The sequence below is a fragment of the Pagrus major genome, chromosome 15 (assembly GCF_040436345.1).
Source record: "Pagrus major chromosome 15, Pma_NU_1.0".
Classification (NCBI taxonomy): Eukaryota; Metazoa; Chordata; class Actinopteri; order Spariformes; family Sparidae; genus Pagrus; species Pagrus major.
The window spans coordinates 11,989,320-12,009,920 of record NC_133229.1 but is presented as its reverse complement, the minus strand read 5'-3'; the positions used below and the strand labels follow the sequence as shown (position 1 = coordinate 12,009,920).

The 20,601-nt window shown below is 40.3% G+C and overlaps 1 protein-coding gene across 5 annotated transcripts in view; it reads left to right on the top strand.

The window, feature by feature from the left end:
• macrod2 (mono-ADP ribosylhydrolase 2) overlaps positions 1-20,601 on the top strand; it is a 432,177-nt gene that overhangs the window by 336,134 nt on the left and 75,442 nt on the right. For all 5 annotated transcript variants that reach the window (XM_073481704.1, XM_073481703.1, XM_073481702.1 and 2 more), the window contains exon 8: positions 1,942-2,015. In XM_073481704.1, coding sequence (XP_073337805.1) covers positions 1,942-2,015 — 74 coding nt within the window. The remainder of the gene's footprint in view (positions 1-1,941; positions 2,016-20,601) is intronic.

Sequence of the window (20,601 nt, the reverse complement as noted above, 5' to 3'; positions counted from 1 at the left end):
TTAGAGGAAAATACTTTAGACAAGTTGTGTGAAAAGCCCAGAAGACCAAATATAATTACTTTGAAATGAAGACAACTGAAACACTACTCTGTGACAGAGCAGCAGATTGTCAGCGCTTTTACTAGTGGCAAATATACTCTTAAGCTGTAGCAAGGCTGGCCCAAGGGCTTTTTTAGTCAATAGCTCACTCTAAATGCTGGTGAGTTCTTTACAATGGCAGCAAATGATCTCAAGATCAGTATCCAGCAGAGTCTTCTCTCTCCTAGATGCAGACTTCTCTCTCTGGCCTTATTAAAAATGTATTAAATCGCATTCTGTGTGTTTGCATATTGATACATTATCCTAACGCAGTGTTAGGGTTCCCAAGCAGAGACAACTGTTTTGATTGATATGGTAGTTAGCCTCATTGCTTCATAGACACATGAGCTTTAAGTGGTGTAAGAAGTATTCAGATCCTTTACTTGAATTAAAAGTACTAATACCACACTGTGAAAATACGTCACTACAAGTAAGTGTCCTCAAAATCTTACTTCAGTAAAAATATGTAAGTAAAATCAGCAAAATATGCTTAGAGTATGAAATGTAAAAGTACTCATTGTGCAGTAAAATGGCCCCTTTCAGTGTTCTATTATACTGTATATGATGTTTTGGGATTTTGCAGTTTAAATGTTAAGCTCATTTTAAAGAGGCTCTGTGGAACGTTGGTGTTGTGCTGGAAGCCAGAGGTTAGTTAATCTTAGCGGATACCATTTCTAAGCTAACGTTAGCTACTGTTGCTCTCTTTTAGCGGAGCGGAGAGAGGCACTGAGACGAGCCACTGGAGAACGTGCATAAAAAAACATCCTTGACAAAAAAATCCACAGACCAGAAGCATTAAACAACTTAAACAAATTGTCCACAGGCTCCTAATGGCAACTGCGAGAAACAGGGGAGGTCTCATTTTTCACGTCACATTATAATCCCTTCATGTGGTTAATATAAAAGTGATTAATATTTTTAAATTGCTAAAAATTGTTACGCCTCTGCGTAACTACTTTGCATACTATTGAGTAGTTTAATCTACATCAATGCATCATATTCTATAAGATCATCATATGTTTGCCATGTCGCTGTCCTGTGGGAATCTCTTGATTTTCAAGCTAATTCAAAAGGATTATTAATAGTTTATTTAGCTTAAGAAGTAGGAGAATTTGCTCACCCTCTAAAGAAAAATGTTATCCTTTAGTTTACCACAAAAATTCAAAGTCAAAACATTTGGGGACTGGTTCAGAGGAAGAAATTAAAGATTGTTGTCTGAAAAGTAAGTCGTAGCTAAAAGTACAATGTCTGCCTCTGAATGGTAGTAAGGTAGAATATAAAAAATGGAAATATTCTATTAAAGTGAAAGTACTTCAAATTTGTACTTAAGTAGAGATCTTATATAAATATACCTTTTAACATTCCAGCACTGCTAGCTTTACTTCATGTTTGCTCTGGCAAAGTGATAAAATAGGATGATGATCACACATCTAAGTGTTATTTTCCCCATAAAATCAAAACAATAATCAATTCTACTTGAGGTGGCAGTGAGCGAGGGTCTGATAACAGATGTGTGTGTGTGTATATATATGTATATATATATATATGTATATATATATATATATATATATATATATATGCAGTTTGTACCTACACTTTGTCCCCCTGAAATATGTTGGTACGTGGATGTGTTTTTCCTATCACTGTGCATCTGGTAACACACGTCTACAGCAGTTTATCAGACAGCTGGTCTCATCTACGAGAGACAAGCAGCTTGTGCTGCTTTCCATTGATTTAGGAGAAATGCTGTTACCTGTGGTGATATCACTTCGTCTGTCTGCTCGCCTGTCTGTTTTTGTATCCCTCTTGCATCTGCATGTTGTATACAACTGGTATTGACACTGTTTTATTTTTCTCTCCTAGGTTTTCCCAATGAGCCTGCAGCTGACATCGCCCTGAACACAGTAAAGAGCTGGATCGAAGAGAATCCTGATAAGGTGGGATATGCTGGGGTAATACATATTCAAACCAAATAGCTGTCAATCTGAAGCCAACTATCCGTTTGCTCTGGCTCTGTCTATTTCACACTTTTTTTGATTTGCTGTGAGTGGAGATGATTGAAGAAACACAGAACACTAATTCTCATGCATCTCTGTATCAGACAGACATCTTATCCACCTTCCCCGCTTGATCAGCCATTTAGTGTGTGGTCTGCATGCGTATCAAATTAAAAGCCAGTCTGAGACTAATCAGGCCGTAAATGGTCTGTTGACTGTTTAATTGGTCTATGCTGGGGAGAGCTATTACACCCAGAAGAACATAAACACATCAGATGAAATTATCAGTTGGTCTTTGTATTAGATATATTGTAATTATGGCTTTCAAGGCTTGAATAGCCTGTCATTCATGATCTGATCTGTTGCATCACCACAGTTATTTGGTAGAAACCCTATATAAACAGTCATATAAAAAGCCTGATGAATGGTACCTCTGAAAAACAGATGAGCATCTTCAATTTTAGTTATTAGGTGAGAAGCAAAATAGTCATTTTTTTTGAAAGGACATCACAAAGAGACATAATATCTCCATCTCCCCTGTGGAAAACTGAAATGGATATGGACATTTTAATTTCAAAGCCACTTTTGCTGAAGATTGAGCTGCATGCTGCTGTAAGGATCGTTACCACAGAGAAGCCAACATCACTGTCTTGTTATCCACACAGTGAGAAAACAAAATTCTGGTGTGATAGTTTACGAGTCTATTTCTGTTTGGCCTTGATGTCAGATCAGAGCTGATTATCAAGTATTACTCTGAAGCTGTTAAGATTATATCATTTGTTGTGCTTCACCCAGTGTCGAAACCTTTATATGTGTCTGTCTTGTAATGTCCCAGTGAGCAAAAAGTGGTCTAGATCACGTCTTTTAGACGTCATTTATGGACATCCAAGACGTCTAAAAGACGTCCTCTGGGGAGCCAGAATGAAAGTTTTTTATACATCTTTTCTGGACGTTGTATAGATATTTATATGTCGTTTGTCGACTAATTCTGGCTTCCGTGGACGTCCAGATCATGGCCTGGCCCGACGGACATGATATCAACATGTTTTGGACTTCCACAGACGTTGCCTGCTCAGTTGGGTGTCAGCACTGATTACCAGGTGAAACTAACCATGTTGTGAAAAGACTAAATTAAAGCTAAGACTAATTTTAATACAAGCAGTTATGAGCTGGTTGCACAAGGCTTTTACAGCAGCTTTATTATATGTGACATGTTGAAAAGGGTATTTAGCGCCTCGATATATTTTCATTAAAAGTTCATGACGACTGAATTGTGTCCAGTTGTCAGGAGGCTGTTCACTTGTCAGTGAGTGATGGTAACCTTCGGGGGTCATCCCTGTTTACTGTTGCGCTGTTTATATCTGTCACTGTGGATTGAGGTGTTTTATAAAGCTCACAGCTTGACGTGCTACAACATCCCTCAGCTGGTGTTATGGATGTTGTGAACAGGCAGCCAAATGATTCTGAGCTGCCGGATTACTTTGCAGTTGATGTGCTATGTTTGCAGCACTTCTTGTCTGCCTGATGATTGCTGTAACATGTGCTCAGGGAATCCATCAACACTCTGGCGTAAGGAAGGTTTTATATAGCTTATTGCTGACTGTAAATAACAAGCTAATGTGCAAAACTGACTTTTGTAGTTGTGTTGCTCCACATCCAGGATTGCTACTTGGCGTACGGAGGCTGCAGTGTTGCACATGAGATATAATTTTGTGATGCACTGACTGATAGCTATCTCTGGTGTGGGTAGATCAAATGGAAAATATTACAATTCATGGAGAGAGAACGGGGTAGATGTCTACCGAGGTTTCCCCTGAACACTGTTTGGCAAAGCTCCACCAGCACAAGCAGTGGATCCTCAACTCTAACTAGACCAAGAGTGAGTAAGCTTTTAAAAAGATCAGATAGAATAAAATGATGCATTTTACCCAGAAGCACAGCAGTATTTCCCTTACATTGGAAAGTCTTCCAATCAAACCACAGAAGAATATGCACTGGAGCAGGAGGTCTTCCTTCCAATTTCCATTCATTCACCGTTGCTTGGTGCTCAGTTACTATTGATGCATCCCAAAACAGGGCTAGAAAGGTAAAAACATGGTGTATACAAAAAAAATCTTTTTTTCCAGTAATTATGCCAGTTTAGCTTTCACCAGACAGACATAGAGAATTAAAGCAGAATTCAAATAAATGCCTAATGGAATTTCATAATGTCTGAAGGAACAGCATGAGGTCCTTCCTGTTTGCTGTGATAATGTTTGCTCCACATTAAAGTCCAGTGTGTAGAATTAAGGGGATTTAGGGGCAGAAATGGCACATAATATTCATAATTATGTTGTATGATGCAGTGTATATCACCTGAAAATAAGAATTGTTGTGTTTGAGCTTTGTCTACAGAGGTAATGGATCCTCTTGAACGTAGTCTGCCATGCTTCTACACTAGCTCAGATCAGACAAATCAAACACTGGCTCTAGAGAAGGCCTTTTGCGGTTTTAGTGCAACTAAATCCTGCACACTGGACCTTTTAGATGTTAAATGCGTTGTCTTATATCTTCAGAAATACTATTTGTCACTGCAGCAATTACTAGATTGCCATACCCAGTGTCAACCTGATTGATTACTGATGTGAATGTGTTTCAGGCTTTGTGTCAACTCAAAAGAAAGTTATGAGCTGACAGTTGTTCACTACATGTCTTATGTATAGCTTGCAGTCAATAGAGACATTGTGAATGAAAGTCCTGAATGTACAATATGTTATTGTGCTGGTTGGCGTACACATTGTTGTTTTATTCATGTTCTCAATCTTTCCTCAAAGGCAGTCACCAAGTGATGAGATGTTGTGTGCTATACCATCAAAAGGCTTGCGAAAGTTCAGCATTGTTTCAGTAGCTCATATCACAGATTGCACACAGCTTTCAGCAGACAGAGCGAGAATTGAAAGGTTTGAATCCCAGTCTATCATGCATGGAACAATAAGACTAGATTGCTCTGCTCGCTTACCTCCAGCTCCGTGAGCTCGGCCCCGAGGAGCCTGTGTTGTGGGCGTCCACAGAGACGAGTCATTTCAGGACCATGATAAGGGCTCTGCTTTGGGGAAGATACTGCACTATTGTGGCTGAATTTCAGTACAATGGGCTGGCTTCGGATCTAACACACTGGTGTGGCAGAGTACAGGCCGCAGCCCCCCACCGCAACCCCCAACACAGACATACGCACTCTGACTTGATAGCATTGTCCGTGTATGTCCACCTGTTTATCTGTGTGCATGTGTGTTACCCAGAGTGGTGAAAAAAGTAAATTTACTGAAGTACTATGCTTTTCAATGTTAAATACAGACTTTTTTACTCCACTACATATGAACCCAGCATGATCAGGCACCTGTGTATATTTCTGAGCTACTCGATCCTTATATCACCAGGAGGTCACTAGGTCTTCTGACCAGGGCTTATTGGTTATCCACCCCTCGACTTAAAACAAAAGGTGATCGTACCTTTGAAGTGGTGGCTCCGACACTGTGAACAACCTTCCTTTAGGCTTACGTCAGGCAGCCTCTGTTGATGCTTTTCAAAGTAGCTGAAGACTTATCTATTCAAACTGGTCTTTGCCTCGCCTAGTGCTGTCCAGAGTTTGTAAATTTTGTGTGTCTTTATGACCTGTTGTTGTTGTGTTTTATTGTTTATTCTTTTACTGTTTTTATATTCTGATGTTTTAATGAATTTTATTTGTGAAGCACTTTGTGACCTTGCTCTGTGAAAGGTGCTGTATTATATTAACTTTATCTACTTTCTACATTGATTTAAAAACTTTAGTGACTGGTTAATTTGCAGATATCGATTAACAATACTAATCAACATATAATTCAACAGATAAGTTGAATGTGAGAGCTGACCAATCAGAGCAGGCTGTGCTTTTCGGGAGGGGGCCCGAAGAGACAAGCTACCAGAGCATTCAGACAGAGGGTGAATAGAGGTGCTGCAGCAACTGGGCAGCATTTTTAAGTGAGTTTATTCAAGTGATATAAACATTAATGCATCAACAATTATACAGGCTTTGTTTCAATTAAACAGTTCGTCTATATTAGAAATGGATCACCAGTTCACCTTCCTCTTCGCGGGTGACCGCATGCCTGGAGGCAGACAAAACTGTATAGTAATAGCAAGGTTTATAAGGAACCAATGTAAACACTGATATTTTCATTATTCTATATCCATCACAATGTGCAGTCAACATTTACTTCTTAATGGCATGTTGAAGCAGAAAACTTCTATTGCCAGTTAAGTCACATTTTGAATGCAGGACTTTTAATTGTAACAGAATACTCTGTACTTTGGTATTGCTATGTTTACTTAAGTAAAGATTATGAGTATTTCTTCCACCATTTGAGATTCATCTGAATCTGGCAGGTTGCGGTCACAAACATACATACACTCACAGCAACTGGACTGTAATTGACCACTGACTGAAATGTGCTCACAAGAGGAACTAAGATCTGAGTGCACTGTTACATCGAATAGCAAAGGACGTTGTGTGCATACAGTGTGTATGTGTGTAAGACAGGGAGTGAGGACAGAGTTAAAAGAAAAAAGAGGACACTGCCTGATTGATTAGCGGTGAGTTTATCTCCCAGGCCAGCACACTGTAGCCCTGATGCACTCAGCAGCACACAAAGGGCCCCAATGCCAGTGTGAAATTCACTCTTAAAAGCACCTAGACTTCCATTGTGGCAGAATAAACAGCCTTGCCGTGGTCAGGGAGAGCAGATCCTTTAATCTAGAGAGACCTGAGTGCAGGAATGATCCTTCAGATCACAATAGATGAAAGAATAAGGGAGGTCAGCTTCTACTACCCTGTATCCACATGGATAAATTAAATAAAATATGTCGGTATGTGTAAACAACAGACCATAAGGCTCTAATCTCTTAAAAAATGCCAACACAACCAGTCCTCCATATGGTATTGGAGCAGTTTCCTCCTGCTCTTAGCACACTCCCTCCCTCCACTCATCTAGCTCTGGTTTTTCTCTCATTTTCAGATCTAATTTTGTTTAATTCAGGCTTACATAGGTTTAATCTGCAGATGAAAAATGCGGTCTGACACTTTATTTGGCTGCCACGGATGTGCTCTGGATGGCCAAGCTTTTTAATGAAGCTTTTCAAGGGCCCAGCAGCCCAGCATTACTGACACAGTCTGAACACTTGAGACAGATTGGGAGTCTGTAATAAGCTCTGCTGCGCTGTGCCGCTCAGGACAAAATTGATGTGTAGAGATTTCACCTTTCAACATCACTCTGGTTTGGGCTTTAGTATTAAGCACTCCGCTGTGCCGACGACGCTCCCAAAACAGGTGTTTACATCCCTTTCCCCTTTTCTGTGAATGATCTGTTTACCTTAGTAGCATTTGTCATTTAAGACGCCTGATAATAAATTCCATTTCAAGCCAGGGCTGGAGACTTAACAGTGATTTGTGACAAATGTCAAGTGGCTATTAAGAATAAATACAGTATGGTGTATGTTTTGTATGATTGTGTTTTTCTGCGTGAATGGAGATCAGTTTAGGAGGCTGTCTGGGTTTTGGCAGATGGAGCTATAACATGACAATATTGAGGCATTCATTGTCATTCAGCTGAATAAGATGGATGGTTGCTGTTATCATGGCTATATTGTGCTGTTCACCTTTAGAAAATGTGAATTACATTTTTGAGGATTGTGACCAGCTTTATCTAACTGGCATGGTAAGCAGACAATAAACCACATATGTGCATGCTCCCTGTGCTGTTTATCACCTAGTATACATGGTGTTTAAAATGATGATGAATTGCCACGGAGAGCACAAAGAGAATACAGAGTCCATGTCCCATCCCTCTCTCCAGCTACAGTAGCCTCTGTTCCATTAGCCTCGTCCAGACAGAGTATCTTCAATAGAGCGTTTCTTCTTTTATCAGTCTCTTTAGAAGGCTGCAACATGATGATGGGTTTTATAATTCAAAATGACTATTCTGTGGTCTCTCATGAGGTTTTATTGGCAACACAGAAGTTGGGCAGTACAGTATAGCAGACTGGAAAGATGTTTGTGAACAGCCCACTCATGTTTGATCATGTCCTCGTATACAGCATCTTTGGCCTGAGGTTCATACACAGTTACACAAAATCTGTAAATGCTCCTATCTGCTGGGGGCTAAGACATATGCGCTGAGCATAAATGATGAGTTATTTTCCTTGAGTTACTGTAAACACCTTACACTGCCACCTTTAATGAAGGGCTGCAAACTTTAAATAAGTATTTTTCTAAGTGAGGCTTTTTTTCAGCTTTAAAGTAAAAAAACTTTCTGGGAGCAGCACTTGGACTACATGGGCCATGAGAAGGCCTAGAGACTGATTTTCAATTTGAGGGATGTGGCCTGGCAACGGGATCCATAGAAACCACTGGATCTGGAGTATGTTCTAGGTTAAACTGTGGGAACCATAAAGCTGCATCTAAGGGTTATTTTCATCATTGATTGATCTGTCGTTTATTTTCTTGATTAACTGTTTAATCATTTATTATAAGATGTTGGAGAATAGTAAAAAGAAAATGCAAGCCACAATTTCCCAAAGCCAAAGTTTCTTATTTTTTTCAAAATGGTCAGAAACCCAAAACTATGTAGTTTGAAATCAAACAGGAAAGAACGAAATGTTGGCATTATCGCATGTAAATCATTTATCTATTATCCAAATAATTGTCCATTAATTTAACTTACCGTTTCACCAGATTTGTGGACCACCTTGAGGTACTTACAGTTAATACTGTTATTAGTTCTTATATTATAATTATTTCTCTTGTATACATCTTCTCTTCATCTGTTATGTCAAAAAAGTTATATATATAATAGAAATACAATAAAAGATAAAATAAAAATAAATTGATTAAAAGACGACATGTGTAAAATGTGTTACTGTCCAGGACAGCAGTAGATACCCATTTAGATTCAAGTACAGACTGAAAACTCTTATAAGTTCAGCTTAGAGCGATGACAGAACCCTCCACACTTCGAGGACCGACAGCTACTGGAACAGAAGCTAACACTAAGTGGGGCGGTACTTTAGCTCTATGTCGCTGCATTACCCCTTGATGGTGTTGTCATTGTCGAGTATCCAGTGAAAAGACTTTGCCAAGTGTCGCATCTGCAGCTGAGGGAGGCACAAATTTGCTCCGTGCATGCCTCGAGGACGCTGATGTGCCGCTGATGGTTTGTGCAACTGGCATGATGTTCAAAGCCAGCACTGGGCTTTTGAAGTCAGTGTCTAGGCCCTTTGAATCGTTTGCTGTGACTGAGAGCATCAGGGAGATAGGGCCTGATCAGGACCTGAGAGCATGACTAAACACTCGACTCTGCCTCCACATACTGTTCTGTCTCGTGCGAATGGAGACGCACAGTTTGACCTGAGACAACTGTATTCTCTCTTCAGCCTCTCTGTCAAACACCTGCCTCCTTGGCTATAGAAATGCATTAGAGGAAGTGTGTGAATGCCTTATTAGTTTTCTCTGTCAGAGAATGACTTTTTTGGCACCAGTGTTAATGCATGCCATGTACTTTAATACATTAGCGGCAGCCATTTGGCCCAAGGCAGTAGAATGGGGATTTTATGGCTTTTATGATGTGAGGATTTTATTATCTGGCTCACTCTGGATAATATGATGTGTGCTATTTGATTCCCCTGACCTCAGGTTGGTGTCGTTAAATACTACTAGTTTCACTGTTTAAATAGATTGAAGATGATATGGATCCAATTTCTGAATTGACTCTAGTGAAAGTTATTTCTTAAATATTTTACTTTTTGCATTTTATGTTAACTGCAGAGGGTAAAGCAGTTTTGATTAAGCGCTCCTGCTGTCAGAGATAAAGAAAAGTTCAGTATCAGAAGCAGCAAATACTACAGTATTTCCAATGTTTATCTGAATTATTTGATGGAGCTCTTGCCTTTAGAGAGAAATCCTCTCTGCACGAATGGGGATTAAGCCTATCATCTCTCTATCTTGTCCAAAGACCAAGGTGTTACTTTACTCCTGGTAAATGCAGAATGATCACCTTATTCTCTGATGTGAGGTGACTTTGAATGTGAATTGAATATTCTGCTAATGCTCTGTCCCTACTTAGAGTGACAGGAATTATTAAAGGAATAAATAAAAGTCTACTGAAAGGATTAAATCTCCCTCCTAGGAGTAAGTAAATAATTGAAAAGCTGTTTGTGATAACAAGGTAAGTGCTAAAATAAAGCTTTGAATGTAATCGCTATGGCTGTTATTGAGGATTACAGCGCCGACTTACAAGTAACAAACACCCTAAAAAAATCAAGTATGCATATTTTTTCTTTCTCTTCTCTCTTTCTGGCACTTGTTTGGGACTATGAAAAAACTGCTTTTTCTGTGGTGATGTTTAGTTGTATGGACTGATATCTCCCCCATACCCATGTGCTCTACACATGCACTGAGCCCACCACTAAATACAGCCCACTTCGCTATAACACATGAACACTGAGATATGATGCCCTCTGAGTTCAGCTCTATCGTTCGTGCAGATACTGTAGTCCCACCTCCGTGCTTACCATGCCGGAACAAGCTATCTTAATGACATGCTAATTGATTTAGTGTAGCACAGATAGCGGTAGGCTGGCACACCGTGATAAAGCGAGAGTGGGTCGAGCTATTGGTTCAGAAGAGGACAGGAGACTCATCAAACTCCAGCTAGCTCATTCACTCTATTTGAACACAATTTTACACCGCAGTACCCCACGCTGAAGCATGGAGACCTTTACTGCGAAGGTGTATGTATGTGTGTGTTCAACCGTTTAGTGTATGCTCTTGTGAGTGCGGTACATGACCCAGTAGAAGCTCATTTTAAGACTGCCGCAAGTTCAGACAGCACAAAGAAGCCTCTGATGTGTTGTCATGAGAATGGTCATCAATGTCATTAATTATGTAGTCTATCTGTGGCCTGCAGAAAAAGATAGTGGATGAAAAACATTATGACCACTTCACTGTCCTCTCAATCACTGGTGCTGATATCGAGCCATAAAGTCTGGGACACACAAATAACCTTGGTTAGCATTGCCAGTGTAATGGACTGCTCATTCATGGGTACAGCTGAAGAACTTGTGTTTGAATACTGTCTGTACAGTGAAGCACACTCACTGAGCGCTTCATTAGCTGCATCCCTACAATGTAAGGAAATCCAATACAACAGCTCCGAATTTTTCAGTCTTTGTTGTCAGAAAGGTAATAATACTCTTTATGTTTATTATTAAGATCATAGCAGAAGTTGTACTAGAGTGAATTATATTGAAAGGTGTTCCTCATATTGTGCCCTTCTAATATATGTCAATTGGGTGGACAAAATAATAGAAACACCTCTCAATATAATCCAGTTCAGTTCAACACTACTAATGTACGACCTCAATAATAAATATGAGGTCAAATTAACACTTGTCTGGCAGCGTCAATCAAAACAGAATATTATTATCTTTGTAAAGGCAGAATTTCTTGCATGCATCAAATACAAATTGATTGCATTACATTGTACAGGTAATGAAGTGAAGTCCGATGAGGAGCAGTGGTGCTAGAAACTCCACTACTTTCGTGCAATAAATTAGTGCATATTGGAGCACTGCCACTGTGTGAGCAGCTTTTTTGTTTAATTTTTTTTGTTTTATAGCTCATGAAATGGCCAGTGATTTTATATCTCTTGTATAAGAATATAAAGTTAACTTAATCCTTTCTTTAATCAATCCTCAGTTGTATATAAATTTGATTTATCACGGTTTTAAGAGACAAAAGTTACAAATATTTAGCTTCATATTTAAGCAGTTAACAGTAGGCGGCTGGTCTTGGTATACAGAGTAGTTACATTTTATTCTGGGTGACTGTAACTGTTTAAAGATTTGAAAATGTTTTGGCATTTAGCAGTGCAAGTACATAAAGCAGCTGTAGGTGTTATTTTCAGTATTAAATAGCTCTATATTCCAACAATAATCACTGTTATAATGAATGTTTGGTCAGTTACCCATGTCTCCCCTCCCCTCGCTCATGCAGTCAAAGAGAAAATACATTTTCTGGTATCCCACCTTATCCAATCAGGAAAGAGAACTCTGTAAAGAGGCGGTCCTGTCTGCTCATGAACACGCACAGAGCAGGGTCCTCCTGTTTACCGGCAATGGCGGAACAGAGAAAGCTACCAATTCAAGCGCTGCTGGGGATGGCCTATACTACATTCACACAGTCAGCAACATGAAAAAGTGGCCAACAAGCTTTGTTGGTGAAAAAGTTTGCTGCGGCTTAACTTTTCACAGTCATCTGATTTTCATGCTTTCTTGTTTCCTGGCTAGGGTCTTATTTTCCACAAACAAAAGCTCTGCCTGGCACCTGCAAAATGAATGAGAGGTTGAATACAGTCCCAGCATTCTAATTTTCTGCAAGTTTGATTTGGAAAGTTACAGGAAGAAATATCTCAAAATAAAGCAGAAGATCCGCGGCATACAACATTTGGGCAACAAACTGTATGAGGCAGTGTAGCTTAACATAATAAAAAGGCTAAGCAGCTACAAAATGTTCAACCTTCCTGTTCTTCCTCTTCACTACTCATGCAGTGGCAGCCTCTTTCAGTATTCACAGTTGGTCATTATCAGCCACCCCATCAACAAACTTGCTTATAGTCTGAATATCGGGCTCCACAGGCTACGGTGCGTCTGTTTCTGTATGTGGAGCACATATGCAGGACTTTCCGGTGCTACCGACGTTGAAGGGTTGAGGCTCAGTTCAGGGAGGAGGGGCGGAGACCACCGTGGTGATTACTTTAGCTGTTGCTGTGTGATTGCACGGTCTCTGGCATGTGATTAGGGGGAATGGGCCGTATCTCTCACCATCTCAAAGGGGGATCAAATCAGCCTCAAAGCCTGGCTTCAGGCAGTGGTGCATTTGAAAGTCAATGTTTTATTTCCAAGCATAAATTACTTGATCGGGGCCTTTTTTAGCCCAAGGTTGTATTCAGAAGTAAGGGTTGCCACAGTTAGAGGGGTGAAAGAGGCTCTAGTGTTTGCATATGTCATGTAACACATGTCCCGATCACGTCGATTTTTTAATTTCTGCATGAATTTAAGAAATTGGCCAGAATTACCAACACCAACATTTTGCTTCCGCTCTGAGTCATTCCCTATACATTCCATTCATAAATGTATATGAAACCATATGATTAGCTTTCACACTTAAGTGTAGTCTTTGTACAAACCAGCAGCACACTGAAAGCTACGATGAGATGGAGATGCTCATATTTCCAGTGATGCCCAATTGATTCAGTGAACCATTAAAGGGCATAAATGCTCTTCAAAGTTGTGTTAAAGGTTGAAGCTGAGGTTCAGTTCAAGTCATGCTGAGTTCTGAAGAGCTAATCCCCCATGCAGTTTGCCTTTTTGAATCAAGTTTTCTATTGAGCGGCAGGAAGAGAGATGTTTAAAGCTGTGAGCCAGTGTGTACGTCATTGCCAGGTGTGATTATGGCCAGATATGAGCAAGATTATCTCTCGCAGCCTTTGCCTTACCACCCCCACGTCTAAGCCTTTGAATTATGTCATTGTTTGAGTGTTGCCTTTACTGACGAATGATCTCCTCTGTGCTGATTGACAAGGGCGTCTGTCTCTGCGGGACCCAGCCAGCAAGGCTAGCGCAGTAGGAGTGGTACATGTTGTAACTCAACAGGGCTTCAGAGATAAGGCTGGGCACTGAGGTCAGCTACATAGTAGAGGCGGCTGATGGATAGAACAGGAGGCGCTCGCTGTGTGAAGGCTGCAGGGCTAGGATTTGGGTAGCAGATGGTTTAGTGTATAACACCCTTACTCACTACTTTCTTAGTCTAACCTTGTGGAAACCTCATCCTTACAGCCTGACTCACTGTATGAAAAGTTCTGAAGACCCTTTTCATCGCTGTGAATTGTAATATTAATTTTACAGATAAGTTCAGGTTTGTAAAGCTGTAGGCAGGAGTGACAAGGCCTTGAGACAAACAGAGCGTGTTTATGCCACATTATTATGCAAATGCAGAAATAATAAGCAAAGCGGCTTACTTCTTGTGATGTTTATAGCGGCTGTGTATGTTAACAATGTGACCCAAGCTTGAACCTTCGTCAGAGCTGTCTCCTCTTCGCCTTGCGCAGCGCTCCCGGACCGGACACTATCTGCCGGCCCGCTGTATCCCCAGCCTGTCTGAAGTAATCAAAGGAGGGCAGCATTAATTGCTTGACCCTGGCAGGAAGCCAGGTGGTCTGGGATGGGTCATCACCTGCCCGGGGAAAGGTCGCCCCTCATCCTCTCATTGTCCATCCTGCGCTCCTTTCTTTCCCTTCACCTTCTGCCACAACCAAGCACCAGTAAGTCACGGTCCAGTCTCTCTCAAGGGGGGCTGCAAAGTCACCTCCCGCCAAATGCCCGACTTATTTTCCAAGCAGCAATGCAGCTAACCTTAAAGAGTAATAACATTCGATTTGAAATAATAGCCGGCATTGGAATTGGGCCTGCACGCTTTCCATAAACCTATTTCAGACAATGGTCCCATTCCTATTACACAATGTCTGTCTCTATACCCCGGCATAAACATCTTAGAAGGTGCCGTTCCAGGAAGGGCAGGGGTTTGTCTGACTTATGGCTGATACATTCATCAAGCCCGTGCCAAGCCAATATCACACTGTCAGAAGGGAGCATGTGGCATTCTATCACCATGAGAGGCTGTGACAGAACAAGTCCTTTTCCATTACACTCTCTCAGGGCAATCTCTGATATTGCCTCTCTGCTCCTTCGTAATGCTGTTTATTTCAGTTGTTTGCACTGGTGGATTCCATATTGCAGGGTTTCCCTCTCTGGACCTCAATCAGTGTGAACCTAACCAAATTTGGGCATTGCTATGTCAGTAATGTACTGAAGACTGTGAGCCCTGCCCGTGTTACGTATTTATTGTTAAGCCTATATTTCAGAGTGAAATATTTTAATGGGGTAATAAACTCTATTTCAATTTTAAATCGATAAACAAGTCGACATAAATCCTGTACACTCACCTGCTTTCTCATTACAGCCACACTGCAGTGCAGGGCTCAAGGTTCTTCGATCTGTAGCTGCCCAAATTCCTCTTTCTCTTTTATGGGCTGACAAAGGTTTCTTCCTCCTTATCCCAGACATATTAAAGGGAGCATTTGACGCATCCAGCCTCTCCTATCACTCTGTATTCTCTGTGTTTCCTATTTTTCATTCAGTGGAGGCTGTTAAGAAGCTGTCGTCCTGTAGAGTGGTCCCTAGAACGCTCCTGTGTTCTCTTCGCCTGGAGCACTGAATTACTATTTATGTGCTGAACTTTGACAGTACACCAGAGTCTGTCCCTGCTCAACCAGCATAGGTAAAACAGTGTAGTTCTGAAGTTTTACTTGTCTTCTGCTTTTTTGTAACTGCAAAAGGTGGACTGGAGTGGAGTGGGGTAGAGTATAGTGTATGATAACTGTACACTTATCAGAGGCTGCAGGTTGCAGAAACTGCAAAATAAAGACAACAACATAGCTATTTTTGTCACACTCCAAACTTTCTCCCACTTCTTATTCTTCTTCAAGTTTAGACAACCCGATGTCCTGTAGCAGATTGTTTCCTCAACTGCAACAAATCAATGGCATTTGTGCCTATTTTTTAATCACTGTTAAAAGTCTCTCCTGAGTGCTGAAATGAAAATGTACCCCTTCATGAAGTCATCGGATTAGATTTGTTCACAGTTATGGGATAAAACGCACTCTCACTCTGTAATGTGAACACCACAGATAGAGTTTTTCGTAAAAGCTTTGATGGACATCAAATCTAATCTGAAGGATACAGAGCCAAAGTATTCTGGCAAATCTGGTGCGATTTTCTGCCTTTGATGCACAGTAATTCTGCTTTCTCATCTGAAGAGGGCAAACCTCATACTGGGCAGACAGGATTTTCTCAAAGAATGAGGTTATACTGCAGACATTCACTCTCCAATGGGAACTATTGATTAACTCACATGTCTGTCTAGCTATGGGAGTTTTTAGCACTTTCATGCCAGAGTTTTCAGAGTTTGTCCTCACTTGTAAAACCCAGAAAACTTGTGATGTAAGTTGAATGTCGAATACCTTTTCTTTATTGCCAGGGGCCATTAAACCAAGATGGCCCATATTTTTATCCAACTGTCATACATTTTTGAAATTTCACAAAAAATAAAATGTAAATGAGATCAATTCCCCATAGCTGCTTTAAAGAGAATGAAAGGGCCCTTTAAATACAAGAAATCACAACCTTTGTAAAAATGTCATTCTTTGAAGAAAATACACTCTATTAATTGCATTGGGGAAGCTTTTAATGATGTTTGAATGCGTATTCATTCACATACATCCCATCGGAATTCCTAAGGACGCTCACTATTGTGCTTGTGATTTTATTTTTAATTATGATCAACTATAAATAATGCTTTTCTGGAAGAATCTGAAGGATTTTCCGCCACGAGTAGGCAGGGAGTAAGGTAGAAAATTACATACTCTGTGGTCATTGTTTTGCTGTGAATTGTCGGACTGTTGGGAGACTGATTGTACTGCACTGCGGGAATAGAATAACAAGCATTAGATAAAGCAGGTTCATCATAACAAACAAAGACAGTTAAAAGGAATGGACTCCACTGAGCCGAATGGGATAAAAATCTTGGATAATCACACTGATACTGAACATTAAAATGATTAATTCATTAAGGATTGTTGTACCTGTAATCATCAAGTAAAAACCTATTTTCAAGCTGGTGTGCTGATACAGTAACAATACAGTATCAATGCTGTATTATAATGTGACTGATATCAATGCAGAGATGGGTAATCAGCCATATGCCCAATGTAGTGAAGGGCTTTGATAACACCTGTGCTGATGAGGATAGTGGCTTCCATTAAATTGATCGAAAAATAAAAACCCCAGTAGCAAGATGATTATTTTTTTTTTTTTACAGTCTATCTTAGGATGTACAGATTTTTTGGATAAGGAGCATTTTAAAATAGTCTGGGAAATGAGATTACATTAGAGAAAATGATAATGTAGGCACTGCTGAAATGCAATTTACCCCACAGGGATCCATAAAGTGAGTCTGATTCTTAACCTGATTCTGATTACCAGAGGTTATACAAATTCTCAGGGTGAAGCATTTGAAGATAATCCAATGAATGGCATCCCAATAAACAAAAATATCAATGAAGGAACAGGCAGACCATCTATTGCAGAGCTCAAAGGGTTAATGCAAACTTCTAAAATACTGTAAGAGCTTTAGCTTCGTCTAGCTTCTGGCAGCCTGTGCAGCAATCCAAAGCGTAACAATTATTAGATATGCCGTCAGCACGGCTCTCACACTCCCAGCCGAGCTCTTGCTCTGAAATGTTGTCCTGTATATCATAAAACAAGACGGGATGTAATGAAGATAGACAGACCGTCTGAGCCATGACCTTCAGTACACACAGAGTACACTCGAGCTCGCTTTCTACTCCAAACACTGTGTTTAGAAGAGTTCTTCTCTTGGTCTCTGACACATCCTCTTATCGTCTAGCATCCTCAGATGTTTTTCATATCGGTCTGTTTATGTAAAGCTGGCTCCAGACTGTAGAGAAACAATTTACACAAGCCTCGTTCAGAAAACTACAATGCGAAATAATTACCCAGTTTTTGTCTGCAGCTGTCAATGCAAACTGAATGGCATTAAAGTATGAGCGCTGGGTAGCTTCAGCATAGGCACATTTCATCCTCATCTGACAGACAGATTGAGAGAGGATCTCTTGAAAGCTTTGAGCTTTTTTGCCGTTTTGAGTTCTCTCAACACGACCTGATAAGACCCCATTCATCCTCTCCCTTCATCAGCCAGCCAGGGGTTGGACCATAACCAAGTTGAGCCTGTCACATCATCACTGAGTCCGCAGACGCGCCATTGTCTAAACATGCTGCTGACAGAGTGCTCAGTGGCAGCTCGTGGTCTGTATTTAGCAGGGGGATGATTTCTTAATGGAGACATCTTTCAAGGTTAGGTTCAAGTATGGCCTGTGCCAGCATGTACAGTACGTGCATGTGTATATGCACGTTAGTGTTTCTACAGTGCAACAGAATACTGCTGTATTACATTACATGGCATTTATTTGTCTCCATTTGCAAGAGGAGTCAAAATTAAATTGGTTCAAGCTAGGCTCGTGTCAATTTGAATCATACAAAAAAAAATTCGCCGTGTATGCTGGGCCCTGTGTTGTAGGCCTGAGAGGGCTGCATCATCTGACAGCTATGTGGTTTCTTCTGACAGAGTAGACTTATTTATGTCTCTCATCCCCTGTGCAGCTTCTCTGAAGGCCCATGCTCCAAACCACAGAGACTGTACAGCTCTTGACAGGGTATCACACTACAAAGCCCTCACATTCGTTTTTGACTGGCAGCAGCCAACCTCCGATTTCCGTGTTTCTGCTGCCATGAAATCTGACTGTTAGCAGGTTCTTGACATGTTTGATGTAGGGATTTTATGGTTTATTATCGTTCTGTAATGAATGGGGACTGATTTTGCAATCTGTGTCCTTGAGTTTAGTAATGGTTCAAAGGATAAGCAGGGTTATTTCTCTCTAATTTGACTTTGATTTTAATTTTAGCTTTCTTCTAATTCCACATTTCAAATTTTGTTATGTCAGAATACTTTACTGTCACAAATAAGGATGTGTCGGTCAATGAAACGTTGTTGTACTCACTAGGTCGCACCAGAAATACTAGTCAGTTAAACTTGTTGTTATTATTTTATTAATGTATAGATGTTAGATTACATATTCACATTATTTGCACTGAAATGTCATGTCTTAAATGTAGCTTCATAAAAAACAAGCATTAGTTACTCATGTAAGCATTCCGGGTTACTTTAAGGTGTATTGGACTGCAGACTAGTCTAGTTTAAAGGAACAATATGTAAGGAGTTTAGTTCAAAACTTTCAAAAAATAAACCAAACTTATCAACAGAATGTTAAGAAATAGCAGTTTTTGCATTATGTATGTCTATGAATTATGTTGGAGATATATCTACTGAAGATATCATGCTAACCAGCTAGCCCTAGCTCGTCCTTGCCTAAAGCTCCTGTGCTAACAGAGTAAACACCAACAATCCGAACTCCCATTCCGAACCACTCTATGCATGGCTAACCCAGCTAACTAGCTAACAGCAGCTTCAGTTAGCTTTTACTCTGGTGAAATACAGCCCCCTATTTGTTTTGAGTAGGACTACAACGGCTGGCCATTTTTTACATATTGCACTTTTAAATTTCCATTTGAATGTCAGGCAATTTAGTTGCTTGGAACATCCCTAGTCACAAGGTACGATTCTGTTTGTACATCAGTTAGTATTGCCTTATATGATGGGTATAGTCTATTCCAGACAAAACATTGGATTTCTTCAAACTGTTTCATAGTCCACTACTAATCATGTCACAAAATGGCTCTAAGATGACACGCTGAATTCGTCTCACAGTCAGACCTTGGACTACCATTCATCTTGGGGGTGCAATTCCATGAGGGGTTCGAGGAGAAAATTAAAAAGAAAATTAAAAGAATTTCAATTAAGTGATTTGCTGAATTGGAGGGAAAATGGCAGTGATGTGGAAAAGGCTTTTAATCTTGGTGAGCCACCTCTTGTTCCATTAAGCTCATATCCCCTGCTTATCTCACTAATCATTCCTCCCAATGCCAGCAGTCTTGGCGATTTTTAATGAACCCATTATGTCCTGATTCAGTCCACCAGGACTGGCAGGCACACCATACGCTCATGAAGTGGGCTGGAAACAATCAAAGTACAATCAGGCCCTCGCGATGATGCTACAGCCCAGTTAGAGACGGAGAAAAATTGCTCACAAAACGCCCAATGTGGCTTCTGGGAGGTCAAAAAGCCTGCAGCCGGGACAGAAAAATAAATACTGTTCTGTGAAAACTCTGCCTGCGAGAGTGAGAGGAGCCAGGGCCTCAGAGTCATCTATGTCAAGCAGTTTGCATAATTGCAATGTTGTTAGTGGAAGATTGTCAGTGCTCGAGAGACATTGGTGAATGGAAAAAACATGTCTGTAAGACAGTAGCTCAGAAGCACAAAGTGAAACTCCAGCTAAATGTAGTCCTCAGTGGAACACCACCTCTATTTGTACAACATTAGTTTAGTTTGTCAAGTGGTGGGTTGAGCACTAAAAATCTGTACTAAAATAAAAGAACAATTACACCCCCAAAAAATGACTCAACTAAAAGCGAAATTTCCATTTGAAAAACCTCGGCATGTCAAAGAAAAATAAAACCTTGTACTCAAACTACAAGGTACTTTCCATTTTTAATATTTTAACATTTTTAAATGTGCTCTATGTAACAATTTGTAACAATGTTTTCACCTGGTCCGTTTTGGTTGATTGGTTGGTTTGTCAGCAGGATTACATAAAAACTACTGAACAGATTTCCATGAAACTTGGACTGAGTTTGGGTGTCGGCC